The sequence below is a fragment of the Petromyzon marinus genome, chromosome 54 (genome assembly GCF_048934315.1).
Source record: "Petromyzon marinus isolate PM22_M1 ecotype Great Lakes invasive population chromosome 54, UKy_Petmar_22M1.pri1.0, whole genome shotgun sequence".
NCBI lineage: Eukaryota > Metazoa > Chordata > Hyperoartia > Petromyzontiformes > Petromyzontidae > Petromyzon > Petromyzon marinus.
In genome coordinates this window covers 8,446,344-8,465,026 of record NC_133720.1, presented here as the reverse complement: position 1 = coordinate 8,465,026, position 18,683 = coordinate 8,446,344, and the positions used below count along the sequence as shown (strand labels likewise).

At 49.9% G+C, this 18,683-nt stretch overlaps 1 protein-coding gene across 7 annotated transcripts in view; it reads left to right on the top strand.

Annotated features, from left to right (window-relative positions):
* The window catches only part of LOC116954067 (wolframin), a 29,562-nt gene extending 16,625 nt beyond the window's left edge, over positions 1–12,937 (top strand). For 6 of the 7 annotated variants that reach the window (XM_032974483.2, XM_032974481.2, XM_032974485.2 and 3 more), the window contains 3 exons: positions 2,170–2,310; positions 7,311–7,598; positions 11,603–12,937. In XM_032974483.2, coding sequence (XP_032830374.2) covers positions 2,170–2,310; positions 7,311–7,598; positions 11,603–12,007 — 834 coding nt within the window. In that variant the 3' untranslated portion in view covers positions 12,008–12,937. The remainder of the gene's footprint in view (positions 1–2,169; positions 2,311–7,310; positions 7,599–11,602) is intronic. The other variant, XM_032974484.2, reaches the window with a different exon arrangement.
* Positions 12,938–18,683: the final 5,746 nt, after the last annotated feature.

Below are 18,683 nucleotides of genomic sequence, written 5' to 3'. Positions count from 1 at the left end.
TGTGAGTGAGTGAGTGGTGTGAGTGAGTGGTGTGAGTGAGTGGTGTGAGTGAATGAGTGCAAGCAGGGGTGTGAGTGAGTGAGATTGAGTTTATGAGTGAGTCGAGTGAGTGAGTGGTGTGAGTGAGTGGTGTGAGTGAGGAGTGTGACTGAGTGAGGAGTGTGAGTGAGTGGTTTGAGTGAGTGAGGAGTGTGAATTAATAGTATGAGTGAGTGGTGTGAATGAGAAGCTTGAGGAGTGTGAGGAATGTGAGTGAATGAGTGTAGTGAGGAGTGTGAGTGAGCGAGGAGTGTGAGTGGTTTGAGGATTGCGCGAGGAGAGTGAGTGAGTGAGTAGTATGAGTGAGTGGAGTGGGGAGTGTGAGTTAGTGGAATGGGGAGTGCGTGAAGAGAGTAAGTGAGTGAGTGGTAAGAGAGGGGGGAGGAGCCAGGGAGGAGAGATAGAGAGGGTAGTGTGGGGTAGGGGAAGTGGAGCGCTGCTAGAGGGATTCGGAAACGAGCAAGGCAAAATGCCGCGGGGGCGGGGGGGGAAGTGGGCGGGGCTGGGAAGAAACTGGAAATGCAGATATGAAGGCAACACCATAAATCAGTTAAGGTTTTACCTGGTTAATAACGTCCTTCCAATGATTGCTCAATTTGTATCCATCTTCTCGGTTGAAATTACATCAATGTTTATATATCTGGATGGCTTCATGAACAAACCTTTGATAGTAGCCCGAAGGTTTACTATGAGTGAGGGGTGTAAGTGAGTGGTGTGATTGAGTGAGGAGTGTAAATGAGTGGTGTGAGTGAGTGCATGGTGTGAGTGAGTCAGTGGTGTGAATGAGGAGTGTGAGTGAGTGAGTGGTGTTAGTGAGGAGTGTCAGTGAGTAGAGCGAGTGAGGAGTGTGAGTGAGTGAGAAGTGTGAGTGAGTGGTGTTAGTAAGGAGTGTGTGAGTCAGTGGTGTGTGTGAGTGAGGAGTGTGAGTTTTTGACGAGTGTGAGTGAGTGGTGTAAATGAGTGAAGAGCGTGAGGAGTGTGAAGAATGTGATTGAATGAGTGTAAAGAGGAGTGTAAGTGACTGAGGAGTGTGAGTGAGGAGTGAGTGAGGAGTGAGCGAGGAATGTAAGTGAGGAGTGTGAGTAAAGAGTGAATGAGTGGTGTGAGTGAGGAGTGTGATTGAGTGGTGTGAGTGAGTGACTGAGTGGTGTGAGTGTGTGAGGAGTTTTAATTAATATTAAAACAGGGGTACTGCACTTATTGCAACAACTACTGGAGCTTCTCCCCCATCAGTGTGAGAATGGGAAAGGTCCTTGCAAGGATTATTATTCAACATCGCCTTGCCAGACATGCTGAGCAGATGCGTGTGGCACCCCAATGTGGTTTCAGGCCAAGGCGGGCCTGCAAGGACGACATTGTCTCTGTCCATCTGCTACAGCAGAGGTGTAGAGAATTTCAGAAAAACTTACATCTCTGCTTTATTGATCTGGTCAAGGCCTATGATACCATCAGTAGGCCATGGCTCTGGTTTATTCTTTGTGATTTTGGAGTCCCAGACCTCTGATCACCATCATTAAGGACCTTCATGATGGTGGGCAGTCCTGGGTAAAGATGCGTGCCCAGGAGTCAGAACCATTTTCTGCTCTCTTTGGGGTGTGACAGGGATGTCCTCTGGCCCCACACTAATTAACATATTCCTCGACCACGTTCAAGAAGCTTTCCATGGATTTTCTGGTGAAATCTCAATCCTATAAGTGCAGGGAGTTATGGAGAAAGTGGAGTCGGTCGCCCTCCAACAAAAGTGGTGGGCAGTGGAGTGATGCTCACAATAACGAGCGGAGTGCCGGGTAACTGAAGCGCACACTAGGTGGCACAGGTTGCCCATAGTCAGTCATCTTAGTCAAGCCACGGCACCTGAGTCTGTCCCTTTACCGCCTGTCAGTGAGCCTTCGACACTTCACGTGGCCTCAATGTGCACCTGGCCTGGTACAGGCGCCATGGTAACATCACCGTAACTTAGTGGCGAATGCCGGGTATTGGTATTGGTATATATCAGCACTGGGGATGCAAAGGTGGCCGGGCTGGTGTGGTACTGGCCACCCTTCCCCTTTCATAGGTGCTACTCACTAACAGCGCTTGTCCCAGCAGCCTGGTGAAGGCTACACGGAAGGTCTTTGTCTTTGTGCCCAGGTTTACAACTCGACGCTGACGTGGAGCCAATATGGCTCCCTGTGTGGGCCGCGCGCGTGGAGAGAGACAAATATGGCGCGTGTGCAGATGCTGTGTGGCCACCTGCAGGGTCACAGGGTCACGTGGAGTGGTCGCTTCAAGGTCAGAGGGAGGGAAGAGGGGTGAGATTGTGTCTGTGTGTGAGAGTGGATGTGAGTGGGTTTGCGAGGGATTGCATATGAATGTATGTGAATGAGTGTGAGTGTGCGTTTGTGTGAGGGAGTGCGTGTCTGAAGTGTTCGGTGGGGAGCGGCAGTGTGGCGGTTAGCGAGCTGTGCTATGAACCCGGCGACCCGAGTTCGATTCCAGTTCATGGCCAACACCAGTGACGATTATCTGAACCGGTCCTGGGCATCCCCTAGGTCGACTCAGCCTCAAATGGGTACCTGGTGCAGTGTGTAAACATCACCACTAGAGAAACAAAGACGGCTGAGCATGGTGTTGGCCACCCACCCCCTCGTGTGCTGATGCGGCCTTCATAGGTACTTGCTGAGAGCACTTGCCCCAACAGTCTGTTCAGACTATACAGGGGTCTTTATTTTTGTTTTTAGTGTGCGGCTGTGTGATGGAGTGCGTGTGTGAAGTTTTGGGGAGGGGAAACCCCATGGCTGAAACAACATCATCTTTGGGCAAGGTGCGGTTGACCCTGCTGGTGCTGTCATGCCTCAAATATTGAAGGAAATAGCTGCTCCCTGTGAGTGGTTGGCTGACGTGTCATCTATTGAGGAAGTGCGATAGGTGGTCCGGAGCTTGAGACCATGTAAAACGCCAGGTAGAGATGGCCTCTCATGTGAACATCATTACAGCTGTTTCCTCCATAGGAAGGGGTCCACAGGATTGGAAAGATGCACTTGTGACCTCTTGCCAGACTAGGATAATTATTCAACATCACCTTGCCAGACATGCTGAGGAAGAGGCTTTAGGAGCCCCAATATGGTTTCAGACTGTGGAGGTCCTGCACATATGCCATTGTCTCTCTCTGTCTGCTACAGCAGAGGTGTAGGTAATTCCAACAGGTTGAAAAAAGAAGGGGCTTTACCCTCTGGAAATAATACAGGACGTGTGAAGATGTTCAAATGCCATATAGACACATATTGCAAGGCATCAAGTCTGCATTAATGGCATACTTTTGGTAAAACATGTGTAATGGTTCGATAGAGGCGCACACCCTCATGTGGAGGCAACACTATTTATTTAACACACAACTGTTACACACACTATACATAGGGTGGTGACCACCGTCCTAGTCTCACTAACACTTGGGTACTACTTGGCGTGGCCAAGCCAGGAGGGCTTCTGCTTGGCCACGACGACTGGGGGCTTCAGTCTTCATGAGGCGTCTTCATCCCAGGCACGAACAGCCCCGCTCGCTCAGTGGTGCCCGCTTATGAGCTCCCTCGGCGTGGCCGGCCACACCCCGGCCACGCCCCCCTTCTTGAACCCTCGATAAGGCTCCGGACCCCAACCACGTGACTCCAAGGTCCCCCCTGGGCCCCTGGCCCTCACCTTGATCCGGTCACGTGTCCAGCCGGGGTCACTCAAGAGTCTCACGGCCTGCCACGACCCCCGTGGCACTCGTCAACGGCCTCCGCACTGCCCGACCCGGCAGTGACGTCATCCGACCCGACATGGTAGTGACATCATGTGTGTACAGACCCGACATTGTAGTGACGTCATGTGTGTACAGACCCGACATTGTAGTGACGTAATATGTCGCTACACATGCAAACAAATATGCTCTGACAATATGTGCATTGTGTTTGAAACTGTTTGGCCTACACCAGAGACAGTCTTTCTTATGGCCTTGGTCTCACCAGTGTTAGACCAGAGAATGCAAAAAGGCAGACAACACAAAGGCAATGCAAATTTAAAAACTATATAAACTCGTTTAAAAAAAGTTTTTTTAAAACAACGGTTTTATTCTCTTTGGTTTTTTATCCGGTGAAGTCACGTAGGTAAAAAAATCTATAAAATAAAAATAAATGGAAACAACTAAATTAAATCACGACGTTTCGGAGGCAACACAAGCTTCCTTCATCAGGTGTAAAAAAGGCACAGCAAAATAACTGTAGAGAGCGCTATTTGTGATGATAGACTGTTATATAGGGTAAGAGGAGGGGGAGGAGCCAGGGAGGACGGGCACAGGATGGGGGGGGGGGTTGGGGTGTGGGTGGAGCCAGGAAGGTAAAGCTGCTGGAAAACATCGGAGCCACGGATGGGGAGGGGGTGGGTACGCGGAGCGGGGGAGAGTAGCGGTTGAGGTTTAACATGGTTAATCACATCTTTCCAATGATTGCTCAATTTGAATTCATCTTCTCGGTTTAAGTTATGTCTGTGTTTGTATATCTGTATGGCTTCATGGACAAATCTTTGGTGGTATCCAGACGGCTTGCAGAGTACCTTGGTATCGGAGAAAACAATATCATGATAACCCACAGCATTGTAACAATGATCAACTACGGCCGAAGAATTCGTTCTGCCGTTTAAAATCTGATTTATGCTCGCGAATTCGGTCAGAAATATGTCGCTTTGTCTCCCCGATATAGCAGTCACCGCAGATACAACTCAATTTGTAAACACCGGGGTACTGTAAGTCAGGAATGACATCCTTTACGGATGGCATCAGATCACGGATTTTGTGTACTGTATTGAACCGGACCTGGATCTTGTGTTTGTTTAGAATTTTGGAAATCTTTTTCGTAACGCCTGCTATGTATGGCAGCATGATGATTTTGATCGGAGTTTCAGGTGGTTTCTGTATGGTGGGAGAAACAGCTTGGCGGATAGTACGGTCTGAGTATCCGTTCATCTTGAGGGCCAGATGTACATGTTTTAATTCACTGGCAGAGATGCAATGATGAGGGAATTATTTTGAGCCAGGTGGTGGTGTGAATCAGGCTTCAAGTAGGAATCTGTGTGGGTGATCTTCCTGTAAACAGAATGTCCCAAAGAGCCATCAGGCCTCCTCGCAAACAGAACATCCAAGAATAGCAGCTTGCCATCTTTCTCCACTTCCATGGTGAATTTGATGGATGGGTGTCTGGAATTGATGTGTACTAGGAAATGGTTCAATGCTGGGAGGTCATGTGGCCAAATGACGAAAGTATCATCCACATATCTCTTCCACAGGGAAGGACGAAGGGTGGATGTCTGGATGGCATCTGATTTAAACTTCTCCACGGTTTTATTAACAACTTCATTTAACTCACAGTCGAGAAGTACGTCAATGGCGCCTGAGACACGCGGCACCTACGTTTTGTGCTACCCGATTCCACAGTTTAGGGACCGCGGCGTTTTTGACATACACAAATATATATAAATAATAAGGTGTCCATACAAAATGTAAATTACATCATTTGACCTCCTTTGCCAGTACCAAAATGTAATAATTGGGGTTTTCCCATTTTTTCTGGCAGCAAAATTGAAACATTTTTTTACAAGGATTCATGTCTGCATTAACCACAATACCTGCAGTCAAAATGCAAAAAAAAAACATGCTATGATAATATATACATTGTCCTTGAAACGAATTGGTCCACACCAAGGTACGGCTTTCTTTGGAGCCTCGACCCAATTGGTGCTCGACCAGATGACGCCAAAAGACGTACAGCTCAATGCACTTTCAAAGTAATGAGGGCTCGGGGTGAGCATCTACATCATTTTACCTCCTTTGCCAGTACCAAAATGTAATAAAAGGGTTTTTCCCATTTTTTCTGGCAGCAAAACTGAAACCTTTTTTTTACAAGGATCCATGTCTGCATTAACCACAATACCTGCAGTCAAAATGCAAACAAAAAACATACTATGATAATATATGCATTTTCTTTGGTTCTTTCGGTAAAGTCACGTAGAATGAGAATAGAATAATAAATTAATAAATTAACAATAAAATTCTCACGACGTTTCGGCCACAACACAAGTGGCCTTCTTCAGGTGAAAGGAACAGACCTGTCGGGACGATAGAGCTTCAATGTACGTTGTTAAGATTTGTAGCGTCTTTTAAGCTGGTTTAGAGGAGTGAGGCACCTTGACAAAGGGGTTTACATATCAAACAGGAGAATTTAGCATTGAAATAGCTGAGTGATTAGCTTGTGACTGGTCATAGAAATAGCTATGTTAAAGTCAAAGCTTACACATCCACAGAGAAACCTAGTACAAATCAAACAGGATAATTTAGCATTGAAATAACTCAAGGGGTGCAGGGGGTTGTGAGCAATGCAGGGCAGTCCCCTAGCCTAGTGGTTCTCAACTGGGGATACGCGGTCCCCTGGGGATACGCGGACCCCTGGGGATGAATCCTTGCAGTAACGAAAGCTTTAAATCGAAATATATGCATTGTCCTTGAAACTGATTATGTGAGGAGCTCACAAATCCTTGAAAGATCTGGACAAAGTCCCATCGGTGAGAAGAGATGGAGTGATGTGGTACAGGAGGATGTGGAGCTGAGTGGACTTGCCGATGACTGGTACCAGCAGTGTCAAGATCGGCCTCTGTGGAGGAGGCTCGTTAAGGATGCTACTGGGCAGTTGGAGGCAGTCGCTCTCCAACAACAACGGAGGGCGGAGGAGCGAAGCGCCGGGTGGCTAAAGCACAGCAAGTTGGCACAGTAGGGGGCAAAAGTGATGCACCAGCCAGTCGTCTCAGTCAACCCATGTCACCTGGGTCTGTCCCGTGACCTCCTGCCAGCGGGCGTTCGACACTTCACGTGTCCTCAAGGTGCACATAGCCTGGCACAAGCTTCGTGGTGACGTCACCACCACTTAGTGGCGAATGGCGGTTATATATGTGGGGAGCTGTAGTGTAGCAGTTAGAATGCTGTGCAACGAACCCGGTGACCAGTGTTCAATTCCCACTTACGGCCAACACCAGTGACGATTATCTTAACCGGTCCTGGGCCTGCCCTAGGTTGACTTAGCCTCAAATGAGTACTTGGTGCAGCGTGTTTAAACCATCAGCACTGGGGAGACAAAGGCGACCGGGCGTGGTTCTGGCCACCACCCACACATGGGCACTGCCGGCTTTCATAGGTGCTGCTACTCGCTTACAGCGCTTGCCCCTACAGACTCCGTATCCCTTCGCCCTTATCTCTACCTGTCCACCAGTACGTACGTGTGACCGAGGTAGACAACACTGCCGAGACCTCGGTGGACATGCTGCCCACCTTCCTGGGCGACTGGCTTCGATGCGTGTACGGGGAGCGCTACCCAGCGTGCAACTCCACCTCCACCACCGGCAACAACAACGGCAACAACGGCAACAACAGCGACAGCAACCTCGGAGTGATCACCACGCAGGAGTTGTGCCAACTCAAGTCGCTCACCAGACACGACTGCCACATGAAGGTTCCTGATTGCCGAGTCGGAGATGCCGAGGTTCTGCCTGGATGCGGGGTCTGTGACCCGCTTCTGAACCCCCCCCCACACCTCCACAACCCCCATTGCAGGGGGCTGTGAGCGGTGCAGGGGGCTGTGAGCGCTGTAGGGGGCTGTGAGCCGTACAGGGTGTTGTGAGCGGTGCAGGGGGCTGTGAGCGGTGCGGGGGGCTGTGAGCGGTGCGGGGGGCTGTGAGCGGTACAGGGGGCTGTGAGCGGTACAGGGGGCTGTGAGCGGTGCAGGGGGCTGTGAGGAGTGCAGGGGGCTGTGAGGAGTGCAGGGGGCTGTAAGGAGTGCAGGGGGCTTTGAGCGGTGCAGGGGGCTTTGAGCGGTGCAGGGGGCTTTGAGGGGTGCAGGGGGTTGTGAGCAATGCAGGACAGTCCCTTAGCATAGTGGTTCTCAACTGGGGATACGCGGTCCCCTGGGGATACGCGGACCCCTGGGGATACGTGGGGTGATTTAGAAATGTGTGAAATTATACCATATATGAGCACCATTGGTAAATAATCACGTATGCATCTGCCAATATAAAATAACTACGATAAAATTTAAATCCATATGGTAACCTAGAACAATATAAAATACTTTTCTGGACTTATTGATCGTGAACAATGTGGGCTACAAGAGGAACCAGCGAGGGTGAAAAAATTACGTAATTTCGTGAGGATAGATTGAAATATTGATGTTCATTATTCATACATTTATTTCTCAGAACCATGTTGGGTCAGGCATGGGGGTGGTACTCGGTTGAAACAAAATTAAGCAATGGGAGGGTATACTCTTTGGTTCTATTGGGTAAAGTCACGTAGATAAAAAATAAAATAAAATAACAAAAATCACGACGTTTCGGCCACAACACAAGCGGCCTTCATCAGGTGAAGGGACGAGACTGTCTGGAGGACAGCGCTGGAGTGAAAAAAGCCACGCTCAGATCACGACCTTTAAGCTGTGTGAGAAGAAACAAAGCGCCTTGACAAAGGAATTAGCATATAATTTAGCATTGAAATGGCTCATTGAGATAGCTAAGTGAAAGTATACACATCCGCAGAGGCACCCCTTGACAAAGGAATTAGCATAGAATTTAGCATTGAAATAGCTGAGTGATTAGCTTGTAACTGGTCACAGAAATAGCTATGTTAAAGTCAGAGCATATACATTCACCGAGGCACCTAGTACAAATCAAACAGGAGAATTTAGCGAAACACAACCACGCTCAGACCGCGGACCTTTAAACTGTGTGCGAGCAAACAAGGAGTCCTGACAAAGAAATTAGCATAAAAAATTAGCATTTGATTGGCCGACTTAGCATAGAGGTGGTGTACATGCGGGTGCACATGCCGGTTGGCGCGGGGGGGGGGGTGAGGGGGAGTTTACCTATTGATGGTGTGAAAAGGGAATTTTTAAGAGCTGCGAAAGTTTGGGGTACCACTACTTGAAAAATATACTGTACCATTGAAATTAGTTTAATGTTTAGTTCGATTTAGAACATCTTTCCAATGGTTGCTTAATTTGAAACCATCTTCTCGGTTGAAATTGTGTCTGTGTTTGTAGATCTGAATTGCCTCGTGAACAAATCTCTGATAAAAACCCGTGGGTTTGCAAAGAACCTTGGTATCGGAGAAAATTATATCGTGATCACCCACAGCGTTGTAACAGTGATCAGCCACGGCAGAAGAATTCGTTTTTGCCGTGTTTCAAATCTGATTTGTGCTCGCGAATTCGGTCAGAGACATGTCGCTTTGTCTCCCCGATATAGCAATCACCGCAGGTACAACTCAATTTGTAAACCCCGGGGTACTGTAAGTCAGGAATGACATCCTTCACGGATGGGATCAGATCACGAATTTTGTGTACTGTATTGAACCGGACCTGGATCTTGTGTTTGTTTAGAATTTTGGAAATCTTTTTAGCAACGCCTGCTATATATGGTAGTGTGATGGTTTTGACCAGAGTATCAAGTGGTTGTTTCTGTATGGAGGGAGAAACAGCTTAGCGGATGGTACGGTCAGAGTAACCATTCCTTTTGAGGGCCAGGTGTACATGTTTTAATTCACTGGTCAGGTGGTGTTGGTCCGAAATGCAATGAGCCCTATGGTACAAAGTTCTGATGAGATAATTATTTTGGGGATGGGTGGTGGTGGGAATCAGGTTTCAAGTAGGAATCTGTGTGGGTGGGTTTCCTGTAGACAGAATGCCCCCAATGAGCCATCAGGTCTCCTCTCAAACAGAACATCTAAGAATGGTAGCTTGCCATCTTTCTCCACTTCCATGGTGCATTTTATGGCGGGATGGAAGTGGAGAAAGATGGCAAGCTACCATTCTACCATTCTTAGATGTTCTTAGATGTTCTGTTTGAGAGGAGACCTGATGGCTCATTGGGGCATTCTGTCTACAGGAAACCCACCCACACAGATTCCTACTTGAAACCTGATTCTCACCACCACCCAGCCCAAAATAATTCTCTCATCAAAACTTTATACCATAGGGCTCATTGCATTTCGGACCAACACCACCTGACCAGTGAATTAAAACATGTACACCTGGCCCTCAATAGGAATGGTTACTCTGACCATACCATCTGCCAAGCTGTTTCTCCCTCCATACAGAAACAACCACTTGATACTCCGTTCAAAACCATCACACTACCATATATAGCAGGCGTTACTAAAAAGATTTCCAAAATTCTAAACAAACACAAGATCCAGGTCCGGTTCAATACAGTACACGAAATTCGTGATCTGATCCCGTCCGTGAAGGATGTCATTCCTGACTTACAGTACCCCGGGGTTTACAAATTGAGTTGTACTTGCGGTGATTGCTATATCGGGGAGACAAAGCGACATGTCTCTGACCGAATTCGCGAGCACAAATCAGATTTGAAACACGGCAAAACGAATTCTTCTGCCGTGGCTGATCACTGTTACAACGCTGTGGGTGATCACGATATAATTTTCTCCGATACCAAGGTTCTTTGCAAACCCACGGGTTTTTATCAGAGATTTGTTCACGAGGCAATTCAGATCTACAAACACAGACACAATTTCAACCGAGAAGATGGTTTCAAATTAAGCAACCATTGGAAAGATGTTCTAAATCGAACTAAACATTAAACTAATTTCAATGGTACAGTATATTTTTCAAGTAGTGGTACCCCAAACTTTCGCAGCTCTTAAAAATTCCCTTTTCACACCATCAATAGGTAAACTCCCCCCCCCCCGCGCCAACCGGCATGTGCACCCGCATGTACACCACCTCTATGCTAAGTCGGCCAATCAAATGCTAATTTTTTATGCTAATTTCTTTGTCAGGACACCTTGTTTGTTCGCACACAGTTTAAAGGTCCGCGGTCTGAGCGCGGTTGTGTTTCGCTAAATTCTCCTGTTTGATTTGTACTAGGTGCCTCGGTGAATGTATATGCTCTGACTTTAACATAGCTATTTCTGTGACCAGTTACAAGCTAATCACTCAGCTATTTCAATGCTAAATTCTATGCTAATTCCTTTGTCAAGGGGTGCCTCTGCGGATGTGTATACTTTCACTTAGCTATCTCAATGAGCCATTTCAATGCTAAATTATATGCTAATTCCTTTGTCAAGGCGCTTTGTTTCTTCTCACACAGCTTAAAGGTCGTGATCTGAGCGTGGCTTTTTTCACTCCAGCGCTGTCCTCCAGACAGTCTCGTCCCTTCACCTGATGAAGGCCGCTTGTGTTGTGGCCGAAACGTCGTGATTCTTGTTATTTTATTTTATTTTTTACCTACGTGACTTTACCCAATAGAACCAAAGAGTATGGATCCTAGCAGTCACGAAAGCTTTAAATCTAGAATCAATGGGAGGGTACTTTAGCCAACATAGGTTGAGACCCACTGCCTTCGGCATCTCTGCATTAGACCTCACAGCAGTTGAATATAGGGAGTGGTGGCTTTAGCGATGTCCACTGTGAGACAGGGGGATATGATGCACGCTCCATCCCCTCCTCCTCACCACTCTTTTCTCTACCTCTCTCTCCCACCCCCCCAGTAGAAATTTGACCGCTACAAGTTTGAAATCACGGTGGGAATGCCGATACCGCCGAAAGACGGCGCCACCGCCAGCAACAGCAACAACAACAACCAGACCAACCTGGCGGAGGAGGACCCCACCAAGGATGTGGTGCTGCGCGCCAGCGGTGAGTTCCGTGCAGCACTGCTGCCCCTGAAGCAGGGCAGCGTAATCGAGTTCAGCACTGTACTGGAGGGGCGGCTGGGCAGCAAGTGGCCGGCGTTCGAGCTGCGTGCCCTGCGCTGCCTCAGCTGCATACGGAGGCTGGAGCCGGCGGCTACGTCGGCACGCCAGGAGAAGGTGGAGCGGGATTGGCGTGCCGCCCTGCGCAGCGCCCTCCGGTTCGCCTTCGACTTCTTCTGCTCACCCGTGCTCTCTGCCGCATGACACTAAGGTCACCACTATGCCCGTGGTGATGATGTCGGTGGCTGAGTGGGTTAGCAAGTGGGTTGGTGGGTGAGTGGTTGAGCGAGTCGGTGTGTGGGCGAGTGGGTGGGTGAGTGTGTTAGTGAGCGAGTTTGTGGGCAGGTGGGTGAGTAGGTGTGTGAGTGAATGGGTGGGGGGGGGGGTGAATGGTTGGGTGGGTGTATGAGTGAGAGTGATTAGGTGAGTGAGCAAGTGGGTTAGTGACTAAGTGCGTGGGTGAGTGTGGGTGAGTGAATGGATGAGTGGGTTGAGTGAATGGGCGGGGCACCGCGGTGGTGAGATGTTATCTCCCTCGCTTGGTGTATAGGATGTCGTGGGTTGGATTCCAACCCTGACGCCTGTATTTGTGGAGTTTGCATGTTCTCTCCATTGTAGTTTTTACTCCGGGTCCTCCGGTTTTTCCCGCCACAATTAGAAATATGCGTTTAGAGTATTTGGCTGCTATACATTTCCACGTAATAAACCACTTGGTTGAGTTTTCATTTGTGAAAAAGAGCTAACGGCTGTAGGCTTTACTTCTTAAAATAAAAATACTTTTAGTTTTAATAGTTTTAGTGTGTGGGTGAGTGCGCGAGTGAGCGATACGGTGAGTGGGTTTGTAAGTGTGTGGATGAAAGAGTGAGTAGGTGGGTTGAGTTGGTGAGTGAATCAATATTTGGCTGTTTGTGAGTGTGGAGTGCCAGCCTTAATAAATGCTCACCAACAGCACTTAAGCAGTCTGTAAGCCTACAAGGTTGAATGCAGATGCGAATTGCATCAACGCATGGCCCGAATGATCATATTGTGGCTGCTGGTGATGTTGCAGCTCATGATGATGTTGCAGATGCTGACTTGATGTGATACGCACGACCGCAATAAAGCTGCCCGTTGCACAATCGGCACGACCTTCAAGGATCGCTCTTACAGTCTCATCATCACCATCACCAGCAGCGTGTTGCTCTTGCCTAAGCAGAGACCATGGGTCCCTGCGCGCACCCCACGATGCAACCACCCGGCACCTCAGCCCAGCGCCGAGATCAACGACTCCAACGGTTCCCCAGCTGAGCTGCCTCGCCATAGACTCAAACCTTTTTCTGCATCGGGCTCCTATCTCCATCTGCTTCGCAGCAGGGCATGGTGGAGATGGTGATGGTGGCGATGATGTTGGTGATTGTGGTGATAACAGTGGTGTTGGCGATGATTGTGGTGGTTATGGTGGTGGTAATGGTGGTGGTAATGGTGGTGATGGCAATGATGATGGAGGTAGTGTGCACGTGGTGGGACCATAGGCATCCATCGTCTCAAGTTTCCCGAAGCTAAGTTCTTTAATACTTTAAGCATTTCCACATCACATTTGATTTCTTCCTGTGATAGTGTGAATGTGCGTGTCTTTGTGGTGCATCCTCCAGTCATTTCAGTCAACCCATTGCACCTGGGTCTGTTCTGCCAGCAGGCTTGAGACACTTTGCGTGGCCTCAAAGTGCACCTAGCATGGCACAAGTGCCATGGTGACGTCACCACCACTTAGTGGTTAAGGGGATTATTGTCTTCGTGTGTATTTTTTGTTGGCACAGTTTGTCGGTTTTAATGGGTTTTTTTGGTGCGTTTTGTGAGCGTTAGGATATTATTTTTACATTCTTGTTTGTGAATTTGTATTTGCGTCAATATTTGTGTTTTGTATTTGTGTGTGCATGTTTATGTGTGCATGTTATATTTAATAGGGGAGCATGAGTGTAGGGCGCTGAGTTACGAACTTGACGGCTTGAGTTTGATTCCCGCTCATGGCCAACAACATTGACGATTATCTGAATGGGCCCTGGGGGCCTTTCCCTGTTCGCCTGAAATGATTACTTCCTGTGGTGTGTAAAATATCGCCACTGGGGAGACTAAGGCGGTCGTGCGTACTGCTTGCCACCCACCCCCATGCGTACCGTTCCGGCCTTCATAGGTACTCGCGAACAACATTTGCCCCAACAATCTGTTAAGGCTATTCGGGGGATCTTTGTCTTTGTTGCATTAAATGTGGAGTACACTGTACACTGGTATTATGGGGGCTGATGCTCCCCTCTTCCTCTCCCCCTTCCGCCTCTTCTCCTCCCCGCCGGGCTGCCGCCGATGGAGTGATCGGCCCCCCTGCCCCAGCGTCCTCTCTGTGGGACATGGCTAGTGGCTGGCTCCCCGCCGCCTCGGGTTATCCCACACACTCCCCACGTAAACCCCCACTAATCCCGATGTGGCTACTTGCACGCGCGTACCCGTGCGGGTGCACGCTGCTCACCACGCCTCGCGCTAACAAATATAGCCGCATGAATAAGCCACCACTCCCGCTGCGGTGGCTGCGTGCACGCGCGTGCCTGCTCGTCTGGCTCCCGACTGCTCGCGATAAGAATAGCACGGCGGCCGCGCGGATGCGGGCGAAGTCACGGAGTCACTACGCAGCGCAGCCTCACGCAAGCGCACGCACCGGGCACAATGACGATCGTGTAGATAATATTCCCGCGTTAATCCGCCGTGCAGATGCGCGCGGCGAGCGCAAGCAATCGTTTATGATTGAATATACGCCGATCGTCACATGTGTAGTGCCGTGAATTCACTCGGACGACAACCGTCTCTTTTTCCGCCGTCACTTTTATTCCATCGTTCCGTACACACAGTAATTCTCTCCGTGCTCCGCCAACTCGGACACTCCGCATTACTTCAGCATCGTCCGTGCATCCCCTTCCACACACAGTGTTTCTTCGCCTATCTCTTCACACACAGTGTCTTCCCTTCCACACACAGTGGTTCGTCTTCTATCTCCTCACACACAGTATCGCCGCTATCTCTTCACACGCAGTGACTTCCCTTCCACACAGAGTGGTTCGTCTTCTATCTCCTCACACACAGTATCGCCGCTATCTCTTCACACGCAGTGACTTCCATCTATTCACACACAGTGACTCTTATCTCCGCTAACGCTGACTCTCCCTATCGCTATTTACTGTCTTTGGGGTCCGGCTCTCTATCTATTCTTCCCTAACATTTCCAGCTGTCTTCTTCGTATCTCTTCACCTCTCACCAACAACTGCCCAGCAACGACTCTCCAGCAACAACTCCCCAGCAGCAACTCTCCAACAGCAACTCCCCAACAGCAACTCCTCTCTGTTCAAACCACCTCGCGTTTTAGCCCCTCTCGCATTAGCCTTAATTAATTGCCACGTGGCTCGCTGGCCGTTTCCCGCCAGCCCGCACCTGTCCCCTTCCTCAGACATCCAGACGCCACCACTTAACGCTAACAGCTCTCGACCAATCACAGCCCTCGTGCCACGACTCCCTTAATTACTTGGGTTTGTTTACGCCACTCGCGACTCGACCACCTGTTCGACCTCGTGTGACCCGTTCTCCTTGTCTGTCTGTATGTACTGTATATGGCCAATTCCTATGCGCATTATCTACTCCACTACATCACCACCCCCCCCCCCCCCCCCCGTGATGAAAGAACCTAGCCGTCCCCGGCTACGATATACTCGAATTGGAGTAGTGGAGTAAAGCGGACGGAACGATGACAACATATATACATAACGCATTTGCAATATACAACCATTTTGTACACTCACGCAACGACATGCACACAACACCTTTATACAGAATTCCCAACCCCCAAAGTCAATGTATTGTATTCCTCCTGGAACGGGTTCCCGCTGCCGGTTCATCTCCCCTGCACGGGATACCCTGCGGTAAGGGAGGGCCTCGCTCGCCTTGCCAATGAACCCTACGCCCATCCCTATCCCAGCGACAGCTGGCGGGGCTGTCCGTCATTCCCGGTCGGGACGGCCATTGGTCCGGATCTGTGGCCGTTCAATCGGCGTCTGGTCGGTAACCCTACCCAAAAAGGGCGATCCTGCAGGCACACGGGGGGCAGATCTCTGGGACACACGCACTTGTGACCTCCCCACAGGTTCGTCGGACACATCCAATACAGGCCGCTCTCGGATGGGGGATGGCGCATCATATGGTAACACAAATTTCTTCAGGCGCGACGGGTGAACAAACCATGTCCGACGCCTGAATTTTATTCGCACACTCTGATCCCGTAAAACCTCCACAATATCAACGGGCCCCTGCCAGGGGCGGTGAAATTTCGGGGACGTTCCCACCGGCACCATGGGGCAGTGCAACCAGGCTTTATCTCCAACACTCCACGGCTCTCGTAGCCGCTGCCTGCCGAACAATCTTTCGTTAGCGGCTTGTCGTCGTGCCGTATTTTGTAATGCAGCCTCTCGGGCTTCCCTTAGACGGTCCAAAGCCACCTGCATTGGAGCAGGCACCGTCGTAGATTTCTCCCGTTTTCGAATTCCCAATTTCACAATAGCCGGCGCTTCCGGTTCCTGTCCATACATCAGAAAAAATGGCGAGTACCCCGTTGAGGCATGCGGGGCCAATCTATACGCGGCCAGCGTCGCTGCAACATGCAGATCCCAATCATCTTGAGCGGTGTTTACTTGGTGACAAAGCATGGACGTCAGCGTCCTATGCAGCCGCTCAACCATCCCGTCAGTCTGCGGGTGGTATGGGGACGTCCGAATCTTTTTGGTCCCCAGCGAGTCACACACGTCCTTAATCAATTTCGATGAAAAATTTCTGCCTTGGTCAGTAAGCAAATGTTCCGGGGCCCCCTTATCTAATACGTATCCATTCAGGAAAGCCTCAGCGATCAACGTCGCTGACTGGTCTACTAGCGGCCATGCCATCGGCCAACGAGTTAAGTATTCCACCCCGACGAGCAAATATCTGTGCCCTCGGGGGGTGACGGGAAACGGACCCAAAATATCCAGTGCCACAATTTCGTTCACTCTCGAAACTTGAATCGATTGCAAAGGGACACGATATGGCCGTGCCGGCGCTGTCCTCCGTGCACATTCCTGGCACGCTTTTACATGCTGTTTCACATCGTTAAACATTCCCAGCCAGTAAAATTCACTCCCCACCGTCAACGCGGTCTTCTTCTCCCCCAGATGCAGCAATTTCTCATATACCTCGTTAATCAGTTTCCCCCGCAACACCTTCGGGACAACAATACAAAATTTTTGTGCTTCCACATCCCAGCGAACAAGCAACCCCTCCGTTAACATCAAAAATGGGCGATCCTCCGATCCCCTTGAACGAGAGGCACGCAGCCTCATCCTGGTCAGCGAGGAATCTTCCACCTGCAGTTGCTTCCACTGCTTCAATGACAACCCCAACAGTCCATTTTCTGCTCCAGGGACTATCCCTGGCACCCCCGAACCCGCTGCAGCGACTGTTTGCGGAACCTCCTGCAGCGGCGGCCGCAACGCAGCGAGCCCTCTTTGCACCGACACGTCTCAGCCGGTCGCGGCAACCTCGACAAAGCATCCGCGTTTACATGGTGCGTCCCTTTCCTATGCTGGATCGTGAAAGAATACTCCTGGAGGGTCTCAATCCAGCGAGCCATTTGCCCCGATGGCTGATCAACGCGCAGCGAGTACTGTAGCGCCGCGTGATCAGTGCGGATCAAAAATTCCCTGCCGTATAGATACGGTCGGTACTGGCGCACAAAAGGGACAATCGCCAATAATTCCCTACGCGTCACACGGTATTTTTGCTCCGCCGGCGATAACACCCGGCTGCCATATGCCACTACTCTCTCGACGCCATCAACCATTTGTGACAACACCGCGCCTATGCCCCTATCACAGGCATCCGTGTCCTTCCACACAGTGGTTCGTCTTCTATCTCCTCACACACAGTATCGCCGCTATCTCTTCACACGCAGTGACTTCCCTTCCACACAGAGTGGTTCGTCTTCTATCTCCTCACACACAGTATCGCCGCTATCTCTTCACACGCAGTGACTTCCATCTATTCACACACAGTGACTCTATCTCCGCTAACGCTGACTCTCCCTATCGCTATTTACTGTCTTTGGGGTCCGGCTCTCTATCTATTCTTCCCTAACATTTCCAGCTGTCTTCTTCGTATCTCTTCACCTCTCGCCAACAACTGCCCAGCAACGACTCTCCAGCAGCAACTCTCCAGCAGCAACTCTCCAGCAGCAACTCTCCAGCAGCAACTCTCCAGCAGCAACTCTCCAGCAGCAACTCTCCAGCAGCAACTCTCCAGCAGCAACTCTCCAGCAGCAACTCTCCAGCAGCAACTCCCCAACAGCAACTCCTCTCCGTTCAAACCACCTCGCGTTTTAACCACCTCGCGTTTTATCCCCTCTCACATTAGCCTTAATTAATTGCCACGTGGCTCCCTGGCCATTTCCCGCCAGCCCGCACCTGTCCCCTTCCTCAGACATCCAGACGCCACCACTTAACGCTAACAGCCTCTCGACCAATCACAGCCCTCGTGCCACGACTCCCTTAATTACTTGGGTTTGTTTACGCCACTCGCGACTCGACCACCTGTTCGACCTCGTGTGACCCGTTATCCTTGTCTGTCTGTATGTACTCTATATGGCCAATTCCTATGCGCATTATCTACTCCACTACACATGTATGGGCGAGCGCAAACACGCGGCACAAGTGATCGTATAGATGAGGATATTCGCCTGCGCTAATCCCCCGTCGATGGCCATATGCGCGCTAATCCCCTGTGCAAACACAATTGCAAGCGCAAGCACGCGGCCACCGATGCGCACACGCTCGAATTACAC